This window comes from Panthera pardus, unplaced genomic scaffold, assembly GCF_024362965.1.
Source record: "Panthera pardus isolate Hobbes unplaced genomic scaffold, ASM2436296v1 HiC_scaffold_6, whole genome shotgun sequence".
Classification (NCBI taxonomy): Eukaryota; Metazoa; Chordata; class Mammalia; order Carnivora; family Felidae; genus Panthera; species Panthera pardus.
In genome coordinates this window covers 115674843-115699108 of record NW_026526991.1, presented here as the reverse complement: position 1 = coordinate 115699108, position 24266 = coordinate 115674843, and the positions used below count along the sequence as shown (strand labels likewise).

Below are 24266 nucleotides of genomic sequence, written 5' to 3'. Positions count from 1 at the left end.
CCTCACACTATACATAAAGTGAAATCCAGTTGGGATCAAGAGCTGAACATTTTTTTAAGCTATAAAACTATCAGAAGGAAATAGAAAAAAATTTTGTTCTCTTGGAATGGCTTCAGAAAAACCTTCCCAGCTCCTAAGACACAAAACTCTTAAGTCAGGAAAGAAACAGTCAAAATATTTATTAATGTACAATTTTAAAGTTTCCAAACAAAAGAGCAGATAAAAAGACATGACAGAGAGAAAATATTCACAAATAATATAACAAAGGACTAATTTTCATTAATAATCAAAAGACAACCACAGGAAAATAGGCAAGGTATCTAATCCAATGGCGTTTAGACTCATGAAAGTATTTACCAACCTCATTAGTGATCAGGAATATGCAAATTCAAACAACATACATTCTCCCATCCCGATTAGAATTGGCCAAAATAAAACATAAAAAGAGACTGTAGATTAGTGAGAATTTGTACCAACGAATCTTATTTTTAGGTAAACTATTTTAATACCCTGAAAAGATTTTAAGAACATCGATGCCTAGACCCCACTTCAGAACAATCTGTTTAAAACCTCCATGAATGGGACCTGGGCATCAGGGCCCTTGTTTTGTTTTGTTTTGTTTTTTTAGGAGCCTGGCTGATTTCATTCTGTTTGGCATATTACTAATTGAGTGTAAATTGACATTTGCTTTGTGTCAGGAACTATCAAAAACTTTTTCATATAATGCAAGCTTGGTTGATTTATTACTTCTCTTGAAATTTAAAAAATTTCATTGTAGTACCTCTCAAACTTTCCTGGGCATATATTCTTTCTTGTTTAAAATAGCTTTATTGAGGAGGAAATCATATGCAAAAACACTGTACATGTTTAACGTACACAATTTCATGAGTTTGGGCATATGCAGACACCCGTGAAGCCATCACCACAATCAAGGTAACAGACACATCCATCACCTCCAAAAGTTTTCTCATGCCTCCTCCCTTTTTGTGGCATTAACACTTACCATAGGATCAAATACTCTCTTACATTTTTTTAAATGCATAATACAGTATTGTTAACTATCAGCACTATGTTGTAGGGCTCTCTAGAGCTTTTTCATTTTGTGAAACTAGAATTTTATACCCATTGAACAACACCTCCACCTTAGAACTATTGAAATTTTAAATGTACATAGTCTTTGACCCAAGCAATTCGACATCAAAAAGACTCTATCCTACAGAAACAGTATACATATCCAAAGAATACGTAAAAATATTTGTTTCAGCAACACTGTAATAATAAAAATTGACATGGGGGACAAGGGAAAAAGTTATCAGTAAGGGAGCTGGTATGTAAATTATTGATACATACATATAATAAGATGCTATGTGGTAATTAAAAGGACAGTGGTAGATATGGAAGATCACCAAGAAAACACGAAATATAAAAAGCAAAATATAGAGCAACATAGTATGACTTCATTTTGTGTATAAAAATTATATATGTGTGTGTGTACATATATATATATATATATATATATATATACATGTGTATATATATATCTGTCATATATATATATATGAAACATCTGGAAAAGGTCTTTCCCTTTTATTCTTTGGCATGGCTTAAATATTCACCAAGGGTATGTGTTAATGGGTTATTTTTATAAGATTTTAATATTATTTTTTAATGTTTATTTATTTTGAGAAAGAGAGAGCACTAGCAGGGGAGGGGCAGAGAGAGAGGGAGAAATCCCAAGTGGTCTCTATGTCATCAGCACAGAGCCTGACTCAGGGCTCAATCCCACGACCATGAGATCATGTCCTGAGCCAAAACCAAGAGTGAGATGTTCAACTGACTGGGCCACCCAGGAGCCCCCATAAGATTTTAGCACTTTAAGTACTGAAGGGAGATAAGGAAGGACTAGAAGAGGAACACAGGCTTCAGCCATATGTGTCACAGAAATATCAGGAGGCCACACCTACCAGAGAGCAGGGGTGGGTAAAGGGGCACAGCCCTTGCCAGTGGGAAGAGCAAAGGCTAGTGGACCAAAATGGACCTGGGCTTTAATGTTTGTCCTACAAATATGCAATTTCTAAAAATGAGTACAACAGAAGTGTATACATGCAAAATGAAAGATCACTTATACCAAATCTGGTACCTTTTACTCCTTAACCCTTACATTTATAAATTCTTCAGTGTGCAAACTTCTATAATAGGACACGACTATGTGTTTTTAGAATAAAAATCAAAGCAGTCTAGGGGCACCTGGGTGGCTCAGTCAGTTAAGCATCCAACTTTGGTTCAGGTCATTGATCTCGCGGTTTGTGGGTTCGAGCCCCGCATTGGGCTCTGTGCTGACAGCTCAGAGCCTGGAGCCTGCTTCAGATTCTGTGTCTCCCTCTCTCTCTGCCCCTACTCTGCTCATGCTCTGTCTCTGTCTCTCAAAAATAAATAAATGTTTAAAAAAAAAAAAGGTAAAGCAGTCTAGAGCATTATATAAACTGGGAACTAGGCAACACTACTTTCCTCCAATTTATTTAGCCTCTCAAATCAATTTGGGGGAAAGTGTACTTTGAGGAACAAAAAATAGTGTTGCTGCAAATACATCAGGCAACACATTCCCCCCAAAGATCTATTACATTTCCAGATTACATAAAACTAAACAGAACGTCACATAAAACTTAGATGGCAAAATTCTTTCCAATCAAAAATCTTACAAATAGCTAGATGGGCAATGTGTAATATATAATTATGGTCTAGCTGGGTGAGCTTACAGTATCCATTTATGAATGAATGCATGAATGAATGAGATAGGGCTTAAAAGACCTCCCTGGAGATTCTTAATATTGTCGTTTTTCAGCAGTTAAGTTGATGTGGTTATATAATGAATGCTAGCTAATGGTGGTATAAACTATTATGATTTAGTAGCATTATATTATCATACTTTTCCAATTATCTTTGCCCTTCTCCACTCTTGTTTATGATAGTCAAGAGGCAAAAATAATTTATAGCTCAAAAACTATAACGAAGGTTATTAGTTTATTTGTGGAGTACAGATTCCTCTGTGGAGATGGGAGCCTCTCCATTATTTTCATCGCCTTCTTTATAATAAAAATAAAAAGGGAAAAATTTTTTGTGGGCAATATATAAACATACAAGTTAACACACATCTCAACCCAAATACTTAAATTGTGTTGTCTTACGCTGCATTATTTAAGAAAACATAAATGCAAACTCTGCTAAGTAGGGATTTTTTTAGATGATGCAATTTAAAATATTTGTAATTTCTGGTGCCTGGATGGCTCAGTTGGTTAAGCATCCGACTCTGGCTCAGGTCATGATCCCACGGTTCATGGGTTCAAGCCCCACATTGGGCTCTGTGCTGACAGCTCAGAGCCTGGAGCCTGCTTCAGATTCTGTGTCTCCTTCTCTCTCTGCCTCTCCCCCACTCATGCTTTGCCCCCCGCTTCTCTCTCATATAAACATTTAAAAAAATTTAAATAAAATATTCATAATTTCTAACAGATAGTGTTTTTTTTTTTTAAAGCACAAAACTCCTACTCTTAATGTCATGGAGACTTTTTTTAAAGTTAACCCACATCAATATAATACCATATGTATTAACTTAAAGACCATTTCTTAGGAAGGTGGTAGTAATTTTCCTTTCTTACTGGCTTTTATTTGCATACATAAACAGTGAACATTACTTCTATTTTTGAAAGATTCTGTTGAGCATGAATAACACCATACTATCACAGTCTTCTCCATCTCTTTAAGTAAAACCTAGCAAAAGAGCACACTCTCATACCGCCTTCCAAAAATGAACATTGAATTCCTTTGTTAAGAAATGCTCTGTTTAATTAGTCTCTTACTTAAATGAAGAAAACCAAGGGAGAGAAAATACGAACATACAACAGCAAGGTCTGCAGGCCTGCTGGGCCCTGAATTTCTTGACAGAAGGACAGAATAACCAGGCAACGGGCAATAAAGATAGAGGCCTGGGCGCCAGCCTGGCCCACAGCCGCCTTGCCTTCTGTGTGGGCCAGAGTGAACTATTTCTCAGCTTTTCCACCAATGAAACAAGGATCACACTACCTACCCCTCCATACCCAAAACCCGAGTAATGGGAAAGGAATTTAATTAACTATAATTGATTGCAAAGTACATCAAATTCCTGCAATGAAAAATCATATAAGTCCCAATTACCACTTAGAAGAACTTGTTAACCAATTAAGGTAGTTGTGTGTGTGTGTGTTGTGTGTGCGCGCGCGTGTGTGTGTTTAATCAGTTCATGAAAGACGATTAAGGAATTGAACGCCACAAAAGTATTCTTTAACAAAGGTTTTGAAAATTTCAAAATGTCTCTGGAGCAAATTCCCTTCCAGAGTGGAAATCTAAAACATGCCAAGGACGGAGCCTGGAGTGTCTCTTGGGAAGGCCTGTGGAATTTCTGAGGTGATTCTTTGAGAAGTTACTGTGAAGTAGGGTCCTGGTCACTGCTAAGCTGGGGGAGCCACCAAGTACCTTCACTTGTCATGGTCTGAGAAATATGAATTTGTGAATACATAACAGAACAGGAGAATAACAAGCAAGACCCCCAGCTCACAGGAAAGGTGAAATCAACACCAGTGTTTTATGAATTTGATCACATACGATAAATAAATTAGGAACTACCCCTCACCTACACATGGTGGGGGGGGGGGGTTGGGAGAGGATAAATGTGACGTGATGCCCAGCTGTGATCATAAGCTGCCACTCAGCAGCCGATGAGAGCCATTCTCCATGGAGGGACACATGTTCAGATAACGTCACCATCCCCTGGGACTCAGGAACAATGATCGCATGGTCTCAGATGCAAGAATGATACCACATTTATGAATTTAGATTAAAAAGCCCATCATTCCCTGATTTCATAGCTAGCGCCTTATGGTTTGTGTGTGTAGGAGTTTTCAATTTGGAAGGAAACTTACTTTAAAAATAAATCTTTTTCTCTTTTTACTTCAAACTTTCCTATTCATCTTTCTTTAATTAGTTTTTTTTCCCTACTAGCTGATTGTGTAAAATTACCAAATAAAATGTTACTTTCCTTAAGTATTTTTTTAAAAAGGCCGATGAAGCAATCTGTTTGTAAGATGGCAAACTAACATTTATGGAAAGACTGTCAGCGTAGCATTGGAATTTTGATCTAAAAATATTGCCTTGGTTGTACTAACTTGAGTGGGAGGCAGCTGCTTTCTGATTAGCTATTAAGAGGTCCTATTTGACCATGAATAAAAAAAAACCAAGCCCAGCCCACATGCCCCACACATTTATTGCCTGAGCTCCTGAAGCAGTAGTTCAATTTCTAACGAATATTGTGAGCTCCAGTCCTTTATTTCCAACTACGGTATAGGAGTTTCTGTTGGGTATTTCACGCTCTTCAAACTTCATCTGCCCCAACCAAAGCCTCCTCATAAACTGGCCTGCTTTCTTTCCCATCCATTTCTTTGCTGCCTCCAAGGACATTATCCTATTCGAAGCCCCCTTGTCACTGGCCTTCTGCCTCTTCCCACTCCGATTCATTCTACATACCACCTGCTGCTGGACAATGCTTTCTAAAGCATTGCTTTCATCATCCTGGTCCCCTGGCTGGACTCTGATCAAAATCCCAGGTGTAGAAAGAGGCATCCTGCAGGGAGGAGTCACAACTGGGGAAATGGCCCTGGGGATTAACCCTAGATTCTTCCATTATTGCCTGCCGCAAGGACTCAGGAATAAGACCAGCTGAATGAAGCACATCAGAGGAGGGGCAGATGTCTACAAACCTGCTTGCTAATAATCCCCCATCTGAGCCTGGAGCTGATGCCAGGACAACACTGACATCTTATCCTCAAGTGACAAGGAAATGCCTACGGGGGAGATAAAGCATGATTCTAGACCCAGCCTCTGAAATCCCTTCCAACTACCTAAAGTCTGACCAACCACATTCTTGGCATCACTCTATAGTCTCCTCAGTTTTCTCTTGGATTTACTTATCGTGTAGTATTGAGTTCCAGACCCAGACCTCCTTCAATCCACATAGAAAATGGATTTCGTAGGCTTGCAACCCTGTGTCCAGAAATTCAGTCTTTAGTTTAATGATACACTAAGGTGTATGAAATGCAGATCTACTTATGGTGACAACCTTTCAATATTTTATCTCACTTTACTGAAGAGAACCTGTTTGTATTAATTTATAACATTTAATACTTGTGACTAATAAATCCACATTTCCAAACAAAATAAAATTCAGCAACTCTCCTCCTATTGCACAAAGGGGTTCTCCATATAACTGACTTAGTAATGGGTAAAGCTTCTGTATCTTTGCAGAATTATTTTCACACTACCTTTACAGATTACTGTGGGACATACACTTGAACCATCTTCCCAGTCACTGGAATAGATCCAAAGCGAAACATTTTATTGCAAGATTTTAAAGCAGCCCTGGCCAGGGGAGAAAATAATATCCATATAAAGCTAGCAAATACAGCAATAAAATAGCATATCTACAAGGAGAAAGGGAGCAGGAAAAGGAGGAGAGAGGAAAGTAAGGGAAGGTGGGAAAGACCGTGAACAGCAGGAGGAACAGCTCTGGCTCAGAAGGAAAAACTGCTCTCAAGGAACTGAGCGTGAAGAACAGCACAGCCCAGCCCCTTGGGAACCTCATTCTCTCCCCATCACACTTTCTAAGCGGAGGGCAAGCCTGTGCTCACTGGCTAGGCACCCTGCAAGACACAGCAATGAGTTTAATTCGGTCTTTCCATTCAAGTAACTGACGCGACAGACAAGCTGAACAATAAAGATAACAAGGCAGAATGTAAGTGTTTCTCACTAAGGAAGCTGAAGAGGTGGTTTATTGCTTCATTTAGAATTAGGGCATAGAGTCATCAGTTCCGTGTGTGGGGGGAGGGGAGAAGTTGGAAGGTTGGTGAGTAAAAATGCAAAGTCTTCATTAGTTTAAAAATTAAATTGTGTTCTAAAAATCCAGATTAAAAGAATATATACATACATAAAACTTGTAAGTTGAAATGAATGTATGTCAAAGCCAAATAATTAAATACAAACTCCCTTTACTTACATGCCAAGATCTGAGCTCATAGCTCTGGATAAATAACAAGCTATAGTTCATTGACCTGTTTGGGTATTAATGAGCTCTTCGAATTTTTTTCAGCAATCACTTGGAAAATGGTAAGTAGAAAGTCGGTTCAACATTAACATTTCTCTGCTAGTGTAAGTCTACATTTAAGGCATAATTTTGCAAATTAAAATGTCAGGTGTATTTATTTTGAGATTATCTAGAGACATTCAATTTTGCATTTCTTGGACATTTAATATCCTTTTGTGTCCCCATATAAAACATTTATCTGTGTCAAAAAGCCCAAAACCACTTGTAGATACTTTTTCTTTTGCTGGCTATGTTAAGAATATCTACCTGTGGGAACTATAATAATTCCCAGCAATTTACTGTCTGGCCAAAAGTATCACATTTGCACATGATTTATTGATGAATAACTTGTGCAAGCTTAAGTAGCACTTCATCAATACATGTTTTCCTTAGCTGTTCTGGGACAGAAACAGTGCATCCCTTTCTGGCCTAATATTATATAGACTTATCCTAAATAGTTGAAAAACTCAAGATAGTTATTCAATAGTCAGGCTATTATGAGAAACTCTCATTGCCATGTTCACTGGGAGCTTATGATTAAGGATGTCACTCACTACCACACTCACTGTCTGCTCCATTAAGCCCTCAGAGAGAAAATTCTTTCTGCTCTTAGTACCAGGATCAGTTACACACATTGGCAACTGGGCCGTTTTTACCTTATGATGGTAAGAGTATTTCCCTCACTGTATTAACTCACTGCATTTCCTCCTTTTTATTGGTTGCTAGAAAATGTGAAGCAAAAATTGAAGGGCCAGCTGTGCAAGTCAAGAAGATTCCATACCATATGTTGTCTACAGTAATAATATGTAATAGAAATCATTATTAATGCTAACAAGTATCGAGTACTTTCTGTTAAGCACTTTACATATGTTAGATTTCACTTAATATTCATAATAATACTAAAACATGAGAACATTTCTTTTGCCATCTTGACTGATGAGAAAACTGAAGTTTAGAGAGGTTAGCCAACTCCCTCAAGGCTACTGAGTTAGTAGAACACCGACTCCATTAAAGTCTTTCCAACATGGAAGACTGCTCTGTTAGTCTGCCTCCTGGTCCATCCATGCATCTTCCCTGTTGAGTCTTTATTTCCTTTGACTAAGGAAATAAAGTTAATAGAAAAGAATTCTTTGGAAAAACACCAGGGCTCTTCCAATCTCCTTCCAAAAAGGTATGTCCAAGCCACAATGTCCATCTGGCTCAAGCTACTTAAGTGTGGGGTGGCAAAGTTCTCTGATGCCATTTTTCCCCCAGAGTGACATGTGCTTTATGAAGACAGGAGAGATCATGGGAAGATCCATGGTTCAGTAAAGGATCAGGAAGGTCTCCTGAGTCTGGACGTTGGTGCTATGTGTGCTCAGTGGGGCCACTGTGTTGACTGCATGGTTTGTGTACAAAGACGCCTGCCAAGGGGTTGTGCACGACCATGGAGTTTGAACTCCAGCCTGTGCTCCAGACAGGGTTTCTAAATTCCCGACAGAGACATGAATATTCAAGATCAGAGAATAAGAAATCAAAATACCCTCCCAATTCTGTGGAATTCTTAAAATAGTAAGTTATTCCATGTTTTTTCCCCAAATTTTACTTATATGTTTTTAGGTATTAATGATGACCATAATGGTGAAGAATTTCCATAATAATAAACAGTAAGTCACTTTTTGTGATAGAGATACTAAAAATTTCAGAGGTTTTTCTGTTAAAAAAATACCCAAACCAGGGGTGCCTGGGTGGCTCAGTCAATTAAGCGTCGACTCTTGGTTTCAGTTCAGGTCAGATCTCACGGTTTGTGAGATTGAGCCCCACATTGGGCTCTGTGCTTGGGATTCTCTCTCTCCCTCTTTCGCTGCCCCTCCCCCCTCTCAAAAATTAACTAAATAAACATTAAAAAAACAAAGTATATCTACTACAGTAACATGTAAAAATGATCTCCACCTGATAGCTGATAACACTAAAAGAGGGAGACATTACCACAAATAAATGCCAAATGGAAGTCATTTTAAATATTGAAAGATGATGTAAAAATATTTACTATTTATAAGATATTATTCTTAAATTAAGTTTTAAAACAAAGCATTAACTGTCTATTCCAATAGTCTTGATTTTTGTTTCACGACAAATACACCAGACACACACAACAAATTCTTCATTTTGCATTGCATTTTGCATTGGCATTGGTCAAATGCATCTTGCATTTTGCATTGACATTGGTCAAATTGTTAGGAGGCTTTCAAAAGCATAGCCAAGGTGGGCATTAAGGTTTGCTTCACAGAAGCTCATATCCTTTTTTAATGATGAAAATTTCATCTGCTTGCCCAGATTCCAGTTTGGCCATTGAAATCTATGTTGCAATGGAGAATTAGAATACTTTTTCCCAATTTCCCAATTTCTTGACTAAGTTTCCTTGGGATTCAGGATTCAGGAAAACATAGAAATTTTTTTTCTGAGAAATGCAGGGAATTTCAGCTGGGGCCATGCTAAGAAAAGGGGCATATTTTTCTTGCAAAAAGAACTTTTTCAGCTACAATCTTGTGTCCATGCAGAAGACTTTTGTCGAATTCACAAAAATGTTCACATAAACTATTTTACCTGTCAGCTTGGAAGGACCTCAAAGGCACCAGGAAAGTATCCTTAAGTAATTTGGGAGTCACATACACATCTTTACATATGCAAAGCCACTGGCAAATGCCCTTGGTTCATCTGATCAAAGACCTAGGAAGCTAGAGGAAACTAAGAGCTAAGTAAAAATGTTATTTTTACAAGTGCTTCTGAACTACAGCTTTAGACATGGCCTACCTAGACATTATCAATATCAACGATCTATTAACATTAATCTGGGTTTTGGCAAATCATTTGTCTTGCCCTGCCCCCATTCAAGTCTTAAATACATTATATAGACCATTATTATGTAACATGTTTTCACATATGTTGAGAGTAATGGAAATGGACCAATACATATTTTAAGCAACTACAATGTACCAAACACTATGCTGCATCTTTCAAATATGTATTTCCAATGCTAAAGTTATCTTACAGGACAGGTATTAATTTTATTCCATGGGTTAAGAAAAATAAGGCTCAAAACTATAACCAAAAGCCACACTGCTAAGTGACACGGCCTAAAATTTATTTGTAGTACAACTTCAAAACTCCATGCTCTTGCCACCACACCATACCACAAATTGTAAAAGGATGGCAAGTCATAATACCTGCTGGTTACTGTGGCCCAGGGGAGAGGGCTGGTACCAGGCAGCCTGGCTGCTCTGTGAGAAGTAACCTTACTATCCTCAGGGTAGTAAGACCTTCCCCTGTGCACACTTAAATAATAACAGGGATTTTTACTACCCTTATTTGAAAGAAACATACAATAAATGTGGAAGCAGAATATACCTTTTTGGGAAAGGAATTAAAATAATCATTGTAAACACAATACAAAAGGTCTGTCTTACCTTTAAATATTTCACCAGCTTCTGAATTTGCCAATATTCTGATGGCAAATCTGCATTTGCTTCCTGACGATCAAGTGGTTCTTCACCTTCCTCACTCTCTGAGGAGCTCTCACTAATGATTTCCTCAATCTTCTCATTACTCTTACTAAGAACAATAACAATCACCACATAACATATTTATGCTACAACATGGAATTGGTTATAATCGTTACTCTTTCAGCAATACGAACTTAAGCAACGAGTTCTAGAAGATCTAACACCTTCTCAGTTCTTGATCTTTGTTAAGATCTAAGTGAGGAGATGAATAATTGCATGCTGTTTTAAGAAAATAGAAATGAACAGGGAATTAGTATATGTCCTATGGCTGTGCTGTACAAAAAGATAGCCACCAGTCACAGTATTTAAATAACTTGTGGTTATTTATATGTTTATATTTATTTAAATGTCTTTATTGAATTGAAATAGAATACAATTAAAAATTTAGTTCTTCAGGGGTGCCTGGGTGACTCAGTTGGTTAAGCGTCCTTCAGCTCAGGTTCATTATCTCATGGTTTGTGAGTTCAAGCCCCGTGTTGGGCTCTGTGCTGACAGCTCAGAGCCTGGAGCCTGCTTTGGATTCTGTGTCTCCCTCTCTCTCTGCGCCTCCCCGGCTCGTGCTCTGTCTCCCTCTCTCAAAAAATAAACGTTAAAAAAAATTAAAAAAAAATTAGTTCTTCAGTTGTAGAAGCCACATTTCAAGCACTCAACAATCACATGTGGCTGGTGACTACTATACCAGGTAGCTCAGATATAAACCATTTCTATTATCATAGGAAGTTTAATCGGGCAGTGCTGCAAATGCCTCACAGGGAGAGTGTCTCCCTTATGGAAGAAAGTACACTTTTTCCTCACTGCTCTAGAAGCTTCCAACTTAACCTCAAGGTCATGGTCACCAGCTAGTTCACTCAAGCTTTCACGACCATATCTAATTCTCATTTTCTGTTTATCTCCATCCTCTCTTCCCTCCAACCCTCATGTGCTCTCTTCTATAAATGTCTTTTCTCACCTGTTTTGAAGCACAGTAGAAAGCATACTACTAGTAATTTCATAGTAGTAGTAACTTTCAAGTTTTATTAAGATTCTATAATTCTTTTAATTTCTCAAAGGTGTTGTGGCGCAGAGAGTTGTTCTCTGGGCCACAGTGGAATGAAATCCTGAACTGAAGCGTCTGTTCCAATTCAACAAGTCGCATGAGCTGAGTTTTAATTTAATGTATTCTCTGGTCTAACAAATGTCCAGAAACCTAGGTTGGTTACAGAGCAAAATATGGTAGACAAGGCTGACTTAAGAACCAAGGTAAATTTAACTCAAAGGTCCCAGATATAAACATATACTAAATAAACCTATATTCTCTCGGGAATCTCTAAATGTTTTAGCTTAACAAACTCCTGGAGTTAAGAGCAGGTGATTTACGCAATCACTCTCAAATCATGTTAAAAAAAAATCAATACCCCAAAGGAAAGTTGTTCTCTTTTTCCAGTGATGAATCCTTTGACATATAACTTTATATGGCTTTCCCCTTTTATGAGATTCCCTTCCTGTCCTGTCCTGTCCCACAGCAGCTGTACATTCAGGAGGTAAAAAGAAGCAAACCTCAATGTTTCATTGAGCTATGAACTCGACCATAAGAAATACTTCTCTACCACATCATTGTACCCACTTAAGCAAGAAGAGATAGAGAAGTTCTCATTTTTATCGCTGACTAATGGTTGTTGCTTGGATACACTACCCCTTTACCCTTATCTATCACTCTGGAGTTCTCGGACTCACTAAAATTTGATTTAAAATTGAAATGCTTTAGAGCAAACATCCATTTCAGGAAAGATGAAGTAGATATACCTTTCCTTATTCCTCCCACTAAGTACATAAAAATCCTTGATATCATATGTAAAACCAACAGGAGAGAACTCTGACAGGTAGAATGGAGAAGAAAGACTATCTAGGGACCTGGAGACCTGAGAAGCAACACAGTGAGGAGTTCCTTGGATTTCTTTTTGTCTCACATATCCCAGACAGGGTACTAGAGAAGACAGTGGTGTGGAAATACCAGTGGGCACAGAGGAGAAAAGCACCTAAGGAGGGGGCGCCTGGGTGGCTCAGTTGGTTACACATCCGACTTCAGCTCAGGTCATGACTTCACAACTCGTGGGTTCAAGCCCCGTGTCAGGCTCTGCTCTGACAGCTCAGAGCCTGGAGCCTGCTTCGGATTCTGTGTCTCCCTCTTTCTCTGTCCATCACCTGCTCATTCTCTCTCTGTCTCTCTCTCTCTCTCTCTCAGAAATAAATTTAAAAACAAGCACCTAAGGAAAGCCTGCTCTTTCTCGTCAGAGGAACAGAAAAGGAATAGCTTAACACAACAGAAAACTTTTAGGCAACAAATGATTTATTCTTGTCAACACCACAGAAAACACTGTGCCCTATCCCCACTTCTGCTAGCAATGGCCAGAGAACTTTATCAGGCTACAGCAAAGCTCCCTAATCCCCAGGCTGGGTGGTGTTAGAGAAGGCCTAAAAGGGAGTCAGGACTTCCACTGATCCCAAACCCCAATGTCAATGTAATAAAAGGCCCATGCCTTTCACAGACAAGCTGGTATCCATAGAGGCCTAGGCAGAGCTTGAACTTCCACTACCACTCATAAATAATGAGGATCCCTCACCTACACCAACCCCCATCCCCCCCGCCAGGTGTCAAGTGAGGGCCCACTTGAACCCTGCAATTCCTTTTCTAATCTGAGGAGGCACCATACACCTTATCCCGCCAATGTGGTATCAGAGGCCTGCTAAAACATAAGATTTAAATAAGACCCGGAAGAATTCAGAAGAATTAATCCAACAATTAAGACTCAGAAAATCTCAAAAATTATTACAGTTTAAAAATTACCCATTCTCTTACCATGCTTCAAAATGGAATAAATTAAAAAAGACTTTTATGGAACAGAGTAGGGGGGAGTTAGAGAGACTAGAGGGAGAGAAAGAAAACCAAGAAAATAAAAATCAAAAAGAACAAACAGAAAAAAATATACATAATGACAAACTTAAGCCCTAACATAATAATGACATTAAAGGTAAATGATCTAAATATCCCTTAAAAGACAGAGTTTAACTTAATGGACAAAAAAGAAAAAAAAAAGGGAACCAACCAAATGCCATCTACAAGGAACTAATTTCAAATATAATGATATGTTATAGTTTGAAAGAAAAGGAAGAAAAATGCACCATGCAAACAATCAAAAGAAAGCAGAAATGGCTATATAATATCAGATTAAGTAGACATCAAAAAAGAAAAACAAAACAAAACAAAACAGAGCAAAACCGACCAGGGACACAGAGGAAATTACATAAAGATGGAGTCATGATAATCCTAAATATGTATTTCCAAGTAACAGAATTGCAAAATACATAAAGCAAAAACAGAACTAAAAGGAGAAACAGAAAAATTGCAATTATAGTTGGAGACTTCAATACTTCTCTCTCATCAATTTATGGAACTAGACTGAAAATAAGCTAGGATATAGAAGAAATCAACAACACCAAATAAACATTATTTATTCCACATTTATGGAACACTCCACCCAACAGCAGCAGGTTACACATTCTTTTAAGCACCCAAAGAACTTATACCAAGATAACCTGACCACACAGAACCTCAACAAATTTAAAAGAATTGAAATTATATAGAGTATGATCACTAACCACAGTGGACTCAAACTAAAACATCAGTAACAGAAACAGAACAGGAGAATCTCCAAGTGCCTGGAAACAAAATAATGCTCTTGGCTCAAAGAAGAGAGTCTCAAAGGAAATTACAACAAAACAAAACAAACAAACAAACAACAACAAAAAAAAAACACATTGAACTGAATGAAAATGAAAATACAACATATCAAAAACTTTTGTGCACAGCTCAGAGCTAAAGCAGTGCAGAAAGCACTGCTTTTTAGCGTTATAGCCCTATAAGCTATATAGCACTAAATCCTTACGTTAGTAAAGAGAAGTTTCAGTCAACAATATAAACCTGCATCTAAAGAAACTGGAGAAGCACCTGAGTGGTTCAGGTGGTGAAGTGTCCGACTCTTGGTTTGGCCTCAGGTCATCATCTCATGGTTCATGAGTTCAAGTCCCATGTCGGGTTCTGCACTGACGGTGCGGAGCCTGCTCAGGATCTTCTCTCTCCCTCTCTCTCTCTGCTCCTCCCTCGTCAAGCCCCATCTCTCTTTCTCTCTCAAATAAATCAAACAAATAAACAAAGAGGGTGGTGGGAGAATAGATCATGTTAATAGACACATACCGAACTAACTGCGCTCTTCCGGGTTTAACGGGTGGCCCTGACCTTTCAGGTCTTCTTCTGTGTTTCTCCTCTTGGGGGTCTCTTAGTAAGCTTCTGTACCTAAAAACACACAAACTTTTAAAATTAATTTATGCGGATTAATTGGAAATTAAAAATAGAAATACATACAAATATTCCATCACTTTTATGCACCCAAGTGATGTTCTCCTAATACAGAAAACGGCTATGAGTTCTAGCCTCATCTGACATCTGAGATGTCCCTTCTGTCTCTCAGGCACAGCCATGTACTTTATGTAGTGGAGGAGCATGTGGTCCAATAGGCCTTTCGTGAGGAACAGGTGCTAGGAACAGGCTGCCATCACTGTGGTGGCCCTGCCCTCTGTGCCTTCTACTAGCAGTGCCTACTGCCCTGGCTGAAAGCTGCCTTTTCTGATCTTCCACACCCAGCACTACAGCAGGGCCCATATCTGGTTTTCCAGGTATTCCCAGGTTGAGCACAGTCCTTGGCACATAGTGAGTTTTCACTAAATTGTTGTTAGGTAATTTCCTGATTGAAAAACGTAAGCCCGTGGGCAACGCAGTTTTTTTAAAATTCACCTTCCAGGTAACAGAGCAGCCCATGTATTTGTCATTTTCAGACTCAAATAGTCACAAAGGCCAAACACCTCAAAATTGAGAATTAGAGGAGCAGGAGTGTCTCCTCTTTCCACAGGACTCCTTCCGTCTGCTCTCTGGGTTTGTAGGCAAAATGCAATCACCCAGTGGTCCTCAGAATCCCTGCCCAATCAGGTGACATGAAACTTGTAAGCCTATTTGCTAATTTAAAAAGTGCTCTAGGCACTTCTGACTGCTCTGATATTTACATAACGCTGGTCCTTAATCTGTGCTCTGGCACCTCTTTATAGATGGCCCAAAATGGAACTAGTTTTGTATATTTCAGACATTCAACAAACCAGTGTCTACTTTACTTAGGCTTGTTAATATTTACTAGCCTTTCTATAGTATTTACTTAAAGTTCTGTTAATGACAAGACATTATCTCTATCAAGATTTCCCTGATTAACTCCACATAATTTTAGTCATCCTAAATGCTCCTAGCACTTACTTAATCAGGTCCCTACAACTATGTTCACATTGCTCCTGAGATGTCTCCATGTGTTTTCTCATCTTTTTCATGCGTTATTTCCCCTGACTTACTGAGTGAATTGTGTTCTTCCCTTCCCTTCCCTTCCGGTGCCCACATGTAAACCCTATTCACATCAAATCCTTCTACTTGGTATATGAAGACGGGTAGGGAGGGATCCACTTGCATTACGGAGGGAATGTAAATATCTACTCTAGTACTTTCCTGCTATGACATAAACTTATGTGAAAAACTAGGCAAATGTGGTCACTGAGGATGTATCAGAAAACCCATCACGCAAATTTCCACATACTCTTTGAAACGAACGGTAGCCTTCCAGCTTAAACTTGGCTCTAATCTCTTGGTCATTTGACTCTTCCCAAAATTAATTTGGTTCTTCTCCAGTGTTCTCTTGCCTGAACCAGTAAGAGCTTTCTGAACGGGGGCTGCTTCTTCCTTCTCAGGTGGCTCATTAGTTGGTTCTTTCTTTTCCTTTTCGTCGCTGAATCTCTTCTCCTTTATTTAAAAAAATAATAATTTTCATAATGATATCATTTCTGAATTATCTAGTGCTATCTGAAAATTAACACTGGTGGTAACTTCAAGTCTCTGATGCATCTAACTTCTGTTGCTTAGTGGCACACATTGGACGAGGGCCACTTCAGGACTGAGGTCTCTAACAGAGCTAGGCTGATAGTAATGGATGTTCCTAAACTCACCCCCTGCTGTAGCACACACAGATCCAATAGCTGCATTTGACCTACTCACTCCTCGCCACTGTCAAAAAATGTAAACTCAAATGCTATAGTGACTGGGACACATCATGTACAAACTACTGAAACTACGGATAAAGAGAATATCTTGCAGGGAGCCAGAGACAAAAGTCACATGACAGACAGAGGGAGAAACACAACAATTAAAAGAGACCTATCAGAAACAGTGCAAGCCAGAAGAAAAGAGAATGATACCTTTAAAGTCCAAAAAAAAAAAAAAAAAAAAAAAAAATCCAAGGAACTGCCAAATCAAAATTCTAAACAGAGACAAAAATAAAGGTTTCAAAATAAAGGCAAAATAAAGACTTTTACAGATGAACAAAAAACAGAGAATTCACTGCCAGAAGGCTTGCGCTAGAGAAATATTAATGAAGTTCTTTATTCAAAAGGAATATCATGCCAGGAAGACTATCATACAACATTTACACAAAGAAATGGTAAAAATCAATATAAAAGACCATTTGTATTATTTTTAATCATTCCAAAATATAATTGACTCTCTAATGCAAAAATAGTATCAATGTGTTGAGGGGTTATAGCACGCAAAAGTAAAATGTAGAACAATAGTGCCAAGGGTAGGGAGAAGCATTCAAGGTATGCTGTGGCAAGGTTCTTAAACTATTTGTGGAAAGGTAAGATACTATTTAAAGGTGGACATGATAAATTAGAGACATATATTATACGCCCTAGAGCAGCAACCATGAAACTTTTAAGAAGTATAACTGACAAACTAATAGCATAAATAAAACAGAATAATTTCTAAAAGCTCAATTAGTACAAAAAGGGCAGAAAAAGAAGAAAAAAGAACAAAGAACAAATGGGACAGATAAAAAACAACCAGCAAAAAAGTAACTCTTTTGTTAGAGAGGGGAGCAGGAGAAAGGGCAGAGAGAGACAGGATCTTAACCAGGCTCCACATCCAGCATGGAGCCCAACTCAGGGCTCTCTCTCATGAACTGTGAGGTCATGACCTGAGTCAAAATCAAGAATCAGATGCTTAACTGACTGAGCTACCTAGGCGCCCCAAGAGAGTAAGTTTAAATTCAACTCTATCACTAGTTACATCAAATAAAAATGATTTTAAAACTTCAATCAGGGAAGCCTGGGTGGCTCAGTGGGTTAAGCATCTGACTTCGGCTTAGGTCATGATCTCATGGCTCATGAGTTCAAGCCCTGAGTTGGGCTCTGTGTTGACAGCTCAGAGCCTGGAGCCTGTGTCCCTCTCTCGCTCTTCCCCTCCCCTGCTCAAGCTCTGTCTTTCTCTAAGAATAAACATTAAAAAAATTAAAAGAAAAACTTCAATTAAAAGAAATCAGATTGGATGAAAAAGGAAAACCAACTATTTGTGGTATAAAAAACCCACTTTCCATGCAAACAGTAATCAAAAAATGCAGGAATGTCTATATTAAAAATCAAACAAAGTAGACTTCAAAACAAGTATCATCAGACCAGAGGAAGATACATAATAACAAAGAGTCAACACAGCTCTAATTGTGTATTCACCAAACAACAGAACTTCGAAATACATAAAACAAAAATGTAACTAAAAAGAAAAATATAGATAAATCCACAATTACGAGACTTCAAAACTCCTTAGTCAGTAATCAACAAAATAAGCACATAAAAATTAATAATATAGAAGACCTGAGCAATAGTACAAACCAAACTGATAAAATTGACAGAGAACACAGTACCCAACAGCAGCAGAAAAACACATATTTTTCTTAAATGCACACACAAAAAAGAATCACCAAAACTGACCACTTTCTGGGCCATAAAACAAACATCCACAAAGTTAAAAAAAAAAAAACCTAAAATCATACAAAAGATCTTCTCTCAAAACAATGGAATTAAACTAGAAATCAGTAAAAGAAAAATACCTGGAAAAGCTTCAGATATATTAATTTGCATGAAAACATATCAAAATCTATGGGATGCAGTTTACGTAGTGCTTATAAAGAAATTTACAGAATAAAACCTTATAGAAAAAATAAAGGTCTCAAATCAATGGTTAAGCTTCCAAATTAAGAAATTAAATAAGAAGAGCAAATTAAGCATAAAAAAATCAGAAGGAAAAAAAATCATAAAGAGTAGAAATAAAAAGGGAAGCAGCTAAAAATAAAGAAAATCAATGAAACAAATAGCTGTTCTTTCAAATGATCAAAATCAATCCCTTCTTTCCTGACTATCAAGAATAAAAAGAGAGAAGACATATATGACTAATATTAGAAATGAAAGAGGTATCATCACAAAAGATCCCCTAGACATTAAAGAATAATAATGGAATGTACTCAATGTCAATAAAACAGATAAGTTGTATCAAATGTACAAATCCAGTGAAATACACAAACTGCCAAAGCTCAACAAGAAAAAAATCTGAATAGTTATATATCTATTAAAGAAATAAGATCCTCAATATAAAAGCATTCCAACAAAGCCAGGTACAGATGCATTCACTGTCAAATTCTATCAAACATTTAAGAAAGAAATAATACCCAATTTATATGAAGAATTCCAGAAAGATGAAAAATAAGTGAATATTTCCCAATTTAGTTTCTGAGGCCACACTACCCATATCCTTCTTGATTATAGATGCAAATGTCCTCAATAAAATATTATCAAATTTCACCCAGCAATGGTAAGACATAATGACCAAGTGGGATTTATCCCAGGATTGAATGTCAACTAATTCAGTACTCAAACATCAATGTAATGGTCATCAGCAGACAAAAGGCTAATCATGTGATTATCTCAAAAGATGCAATAAAATCACCAGTTCCAGGCCCCAATGGGCTCACTTCCCATGGGTTACATGGAGGCCCCATGAGAAGCATATAAGAAGGCACTCTTTCCCTCCCAGCCAGGGTAGTGTCAGCAGAAGCCTCGTGGGGACTGAACTTCCACCCCTGTCCAATGGTAACGAAGCACCCCATACCACAAGAGTTGTCAACGGAAACTAAGTGAAGGACTCAGACTTTGCAGGATGTGCCAGTGAAGGCTCATTAAAACAAAAGATTTAAATAAAATATGGAATTTCACAACATAATGCCCCAAATGTCCAAGACAATAAAAATATCACTCATCATACCAAGAACCAGGGAGATCAAGAACTGAATGTGAAAGGATGATGCAAAGATGCTTATACTGAGAGAAAGCAAATGTTGGAATATCTGATGAGAATTTAAAGCAGCCATCATAAAAAGGCTTCAGCAGCAATTACAAAGACTTGAAACAAATAACTAGAAAGTCTCAACAAGTAAATGGAAGATATGAAGAAGAACCAAAAATAAATTTTGAAGCTTAAATTTACAAAACAAAATACAAACTCAGTGGATAGGCCTAGCAACAGGATGGAGAGGACAGAGGGGGAGAATCCATGAAGTTGAAGATAGATCAACAGAAATTACCCAATCTGAATAACAAAGAGAAAATTGATTGGAAACAAAAATGAATAGAGCTTCAAGATCTGTGAGACCAAAACAAAAATTCCAAAATTCATGTCCTCAGAATAACAGAAAAAGAGGAGGAAGAGGGTCAGACTAAAAATGTATTCTAACATGATTTGAATTTTCCCTAAGTTGGAAAAAGACATAAATCTACGATTCAAAAAGTTGAAAAAACGCTAAACAAACTCAAGAAAAACTCAAAGAAATCCATGCCAAGACACATAATAATCAAACTTCACAAACTAAAGACAAGGAAAATTCTTAACAGCAGTTGAGAGAGAAACAATATTTTACTTATAAGAGAAAAACAATTAAAATAATAACAGATTTCTCAAAAGCAACCAGGGAAGACAGAAGGAATTAAAACAACATTTTTTTAAGCACTGAAAGTAAAGAATTGTCAGCCTGATACTATATCCAGGGTAAGTATACTTTAGAAATGAAGGGGATGTCAAGAAGTTCTTGGGTGAAAGAAACACGAAAACAATTTGTGGATGAAGGAAAAACGAAGAGAATCTGTCATCAACAAATTTACCTTAAAAGGGTAATAAGTTTTTAAACAGAAAGACTGTGATAAAAGAAGAAAACATTGCAATATCAGAAAAGAACAATGGAAAAGAATAAAAGTGTGGGTAAATACAAAAGACTTTCATTCAGCTCTTGAGTTTTCTAAATGAAGTTTGATGGTTGAAACAAAAATATAACATTGTCTCATATAGTTATCAATGTATGCAGAAGAAAGAGACAATTAGAAATTAGAGAGGGTAAAGGGACTTAAAAGAAAATATGGTTTAATTTTTTACTAAAGTTGTATTTATTTTTTCAGTCACATCAGTGTAATAGTTATTACAGCTTTTGTAAGAAGTTTATGTTGAAAGAGAAATGACATATTCTCATAGAGTAAATTTGTAAAGGAAGAATATGTCGACAGCTTTTCTTTTTGTGACATACCAGGAGTTGCAAGGATTGAGGCATATACAATTATTGTTTGAAGGAGACATGGTTTCTATGTTTCACTCAAACTGTTAAGATGTCAAACAATAGATAATTATTAATTATGTATGTATAATATTGTACAATACCCAGAGTAACTCCACACACACACAAAATCTATGCAAAGAGATACACTAAAAACTGCAGATAAATCAAAATAGAATTCTAAAAAATGTTCAAGTAATCCATAGAAACTGGAAAAAGAAAACAAATGAAAAATAGAAGAACAGAAAACAAAAGTTAACTGGCAAGTGTAAGCCATAACATATCAATATTAAATGTAAATGATCTAAACACATCAGTAGATACACCAATAGAAAGCTTCACAAATTTCTTCTTAAAATGACTCAATTATGGGGCGCCTGGGTGGCTCAGTCGGTTAAGCGTCCGACTTCGGCTCAGGTCATGATCCCACGGTCCGTGAGTTCGAGCCCCGCGTCGGGCTCTGTGCTGACAGCTCAGAGCCTGGAGCCCGTTTCAGATTCTGTGTCTCTCTCTCTCTTTGCTCTTCCCCTGTTCATGCTCTGTCTCTGTCTCAAAAATAAATAAACGTGAAAAAAAAATTTTTTTAAATGACTCAATTATATGCTATTTAAAAGAAACTCACATCAGGTGGTTCAGTCGGTTAAGTGTCTGACTCTTGGTTTTGGCTGGGTCATGATCTCCTGGTTTGTGAGTTTAAGCTCCACATGGGACTCTATGCTGACAGTGTGGGGCCTGTTTGGGATTCTCTCTCTCTCCCTCTCTCTGTCCCTCCTGTGCTCTCTTTCTCTCTCAAAATGAATAAATAAAAACTTAAAAAAAAGAAGAAACTCACTTCAAATATAATAATATAAATATAAGTGGCTTGAAAGTAAAAGGAGGGGAAAGATAGAACATGCAAATATTAGTCAAAAGAAAGCAGGAGTGGTATAAAATTATCAGATTAAGTAGACTTCAGAAAAAGAAAAACAACCAAGGAGAGAGAGGGAGAAAATAGCAATCTTAAATGCACATACAGAGTTTCAAATAAAAAAAAAAACAGAACTAAAAGAAAAATTAGACAAGTCCCCAGTTATAGTTGAAACACTTCAAAACCTCTCTTGACAACTGATAGAATATCAATAAGAATATGGAAGAACTTACCACCAAAACCACATGATATAATCCACAAAGTAAAAAGAAAAGAAGAAATAATAAATACCAAAGTAGAAAAAAAAATAGAGAAAAATCAATGAAACTAAAAGCTAAGTCTCTGAGGAAACTGTGAAAATCAATACACCTCTATCCAGACAGATCAAGAAAAAATAAAACACCAATGACCACTATCAGGAATGAGAGAGATAACAATAGCTACATATTCTACAGACATTAAAAGATTAATAAAAGAATAACTTTAAAAAATTTTTTAATGCTTACTTATTTTTGAGACAGAGAGAGACAGGGTGCAAGTGGGGAAGGGGCAGAGAGAGAGGGGGAGACACAGAATCTGAAACAGGCTCCAGGCTCCTAGCTGTCAGCACAGAACCTGACGTGGGGCTTGAACCCACGAACCGTGAGATCATGACCTGAGCCGAAGTCAGACATTTAACCGACTGAGCCACCCAGGCACCCCAATGAAAGAGTAACTTTGAACAAGTTTATGCCAATAAATTTGACAACTTAGATGAAATGGAAAAATTCCTATAAAGACAATCTACCGGGGCATGTGGCTGGCTGTTGGTAGAGCATGTGGCTCTTGATCTTGGGGCTGTGAGTTCAAGCCCTGCACTGGGGGTAGAGATTACTCAAAATAAAAATAAAATGGTTAAAATAGCAAAAGCTATGTATACTTTACACCAGTGGAAAATTTTTTTTAAATAAAATAAAGACAATCTACCAAAACTCCCTCAAAAAGAAATAGATAACCTGCATGGCCCTATGACTATTAAAGACATTGAATCTCTTTTTAAAAAACTTACCTTACATGGAACACTCCAGACCCTGATGGCTTCCGTACCAAATATTTAAGAAATAATAACAATTCTACACAAACTCTTACAGAAATTGCAGAGGAGATAAAACTTCCCAACTCATTCTATAAGGCCAGTATCACTTTGATAACCAAAACCAAAGGTATTAAAGAAAATGACACACCAACAACCTTATAAATATAGATGTGAAACTGAAAATCTTAGCAAGTTAGATCCAATCATATATAAATAGAGATACTACATCCTAGAAATATAAGGTTAGTTTATTTTTTGAAAACTCATATCAATGTAATTTACTACATTAACAAACTAAAAAAAGAAAAAAAAAACATGATTATCTCAAAAGGTAATCATTTGATAAAATCCAACATCTATTCCTAATAAAAGTTCTTAACAATTTGAAATAGAAGGGAACTTCTTCAACCTTATAAATTTAGTATGTGGAAAAGCTACAGCTAACATTATACGTAGTAGCAACTGAAAGCTATCCCTTTACCACTAGGAACAAAAGACCTTTTCTATATAATTCTATGTTGGAGGCTCCAGCTAGGGCATTAAGGAAAGAAAAAAAGGCACTGAGATTGGAAAGGAAGAGGCAGAATGATCTTTATATACAGATCATATTCATATGATCCTCTATAGAAACTCCCCGGGATGTACAAACCAGACACTAAAACTAATAAGTGTTTCAGAATATAAAATCAATATATAAAAACCAAGTGTATTTTGAGTGGCAACATATAATCACAAATTGAAAATTTAAAACTACCATTAACCATAGCCCTCGTGAAATAAAAACTCAATGAGTAAGTGTGAAGATCTAACTCGCTTTATTAACGGATTCATGAATCCAGCAGCATCCCATCTGGTAATTAGAGTGATGCTCCACTGAAGTAAACAAAAGAAAAGTTTTTAAAGGCTGAAAGAACATTTTAAAAAAGGGACTTGACTATCAAGGAATACATTGTTTAGGCAAGGTTGCCCTCTTAAGAGGAGAAGAAGGGGTAAATCAGTAAATTTCCTGGTATTGACCAGGAAATTC

The 24266-nt window shown here is 37.2% G+C and overlaps 1 protein-coding gene across 4 annotated transcripts in view; it reads right to left on the bottom strand.

Annotated features, from left to right (window-relative positions):
- Positions 1-24266, bottom strand: part of ODAD2 (outer dynein arm docking complex subunit 2) — a 180588-nt gene that overhangs the window by 135020 nt on the left and 21302 nt on the right. For all 4 annotated transcript variants that reach the window (XM_053894917.1, XM_019465260.2, XM_053894918.1 and 1 more), the window contains 3 exons: positions 16374-16576; positions 14939-15037; positions 10612-10756 (listed from right to left, as the gene is read on the bottom strand). In XM_053894917.1, the coding sequence (XP_053750892.1) occupies positions 10612-10756; positions 14939-15037; positions 16374-16576 (447 nt within the window). The remainder of the gene's footprint in view (positions 1-10611; positions 10757-14938; positions 15038-16373; positions 16577-24266) is intronic.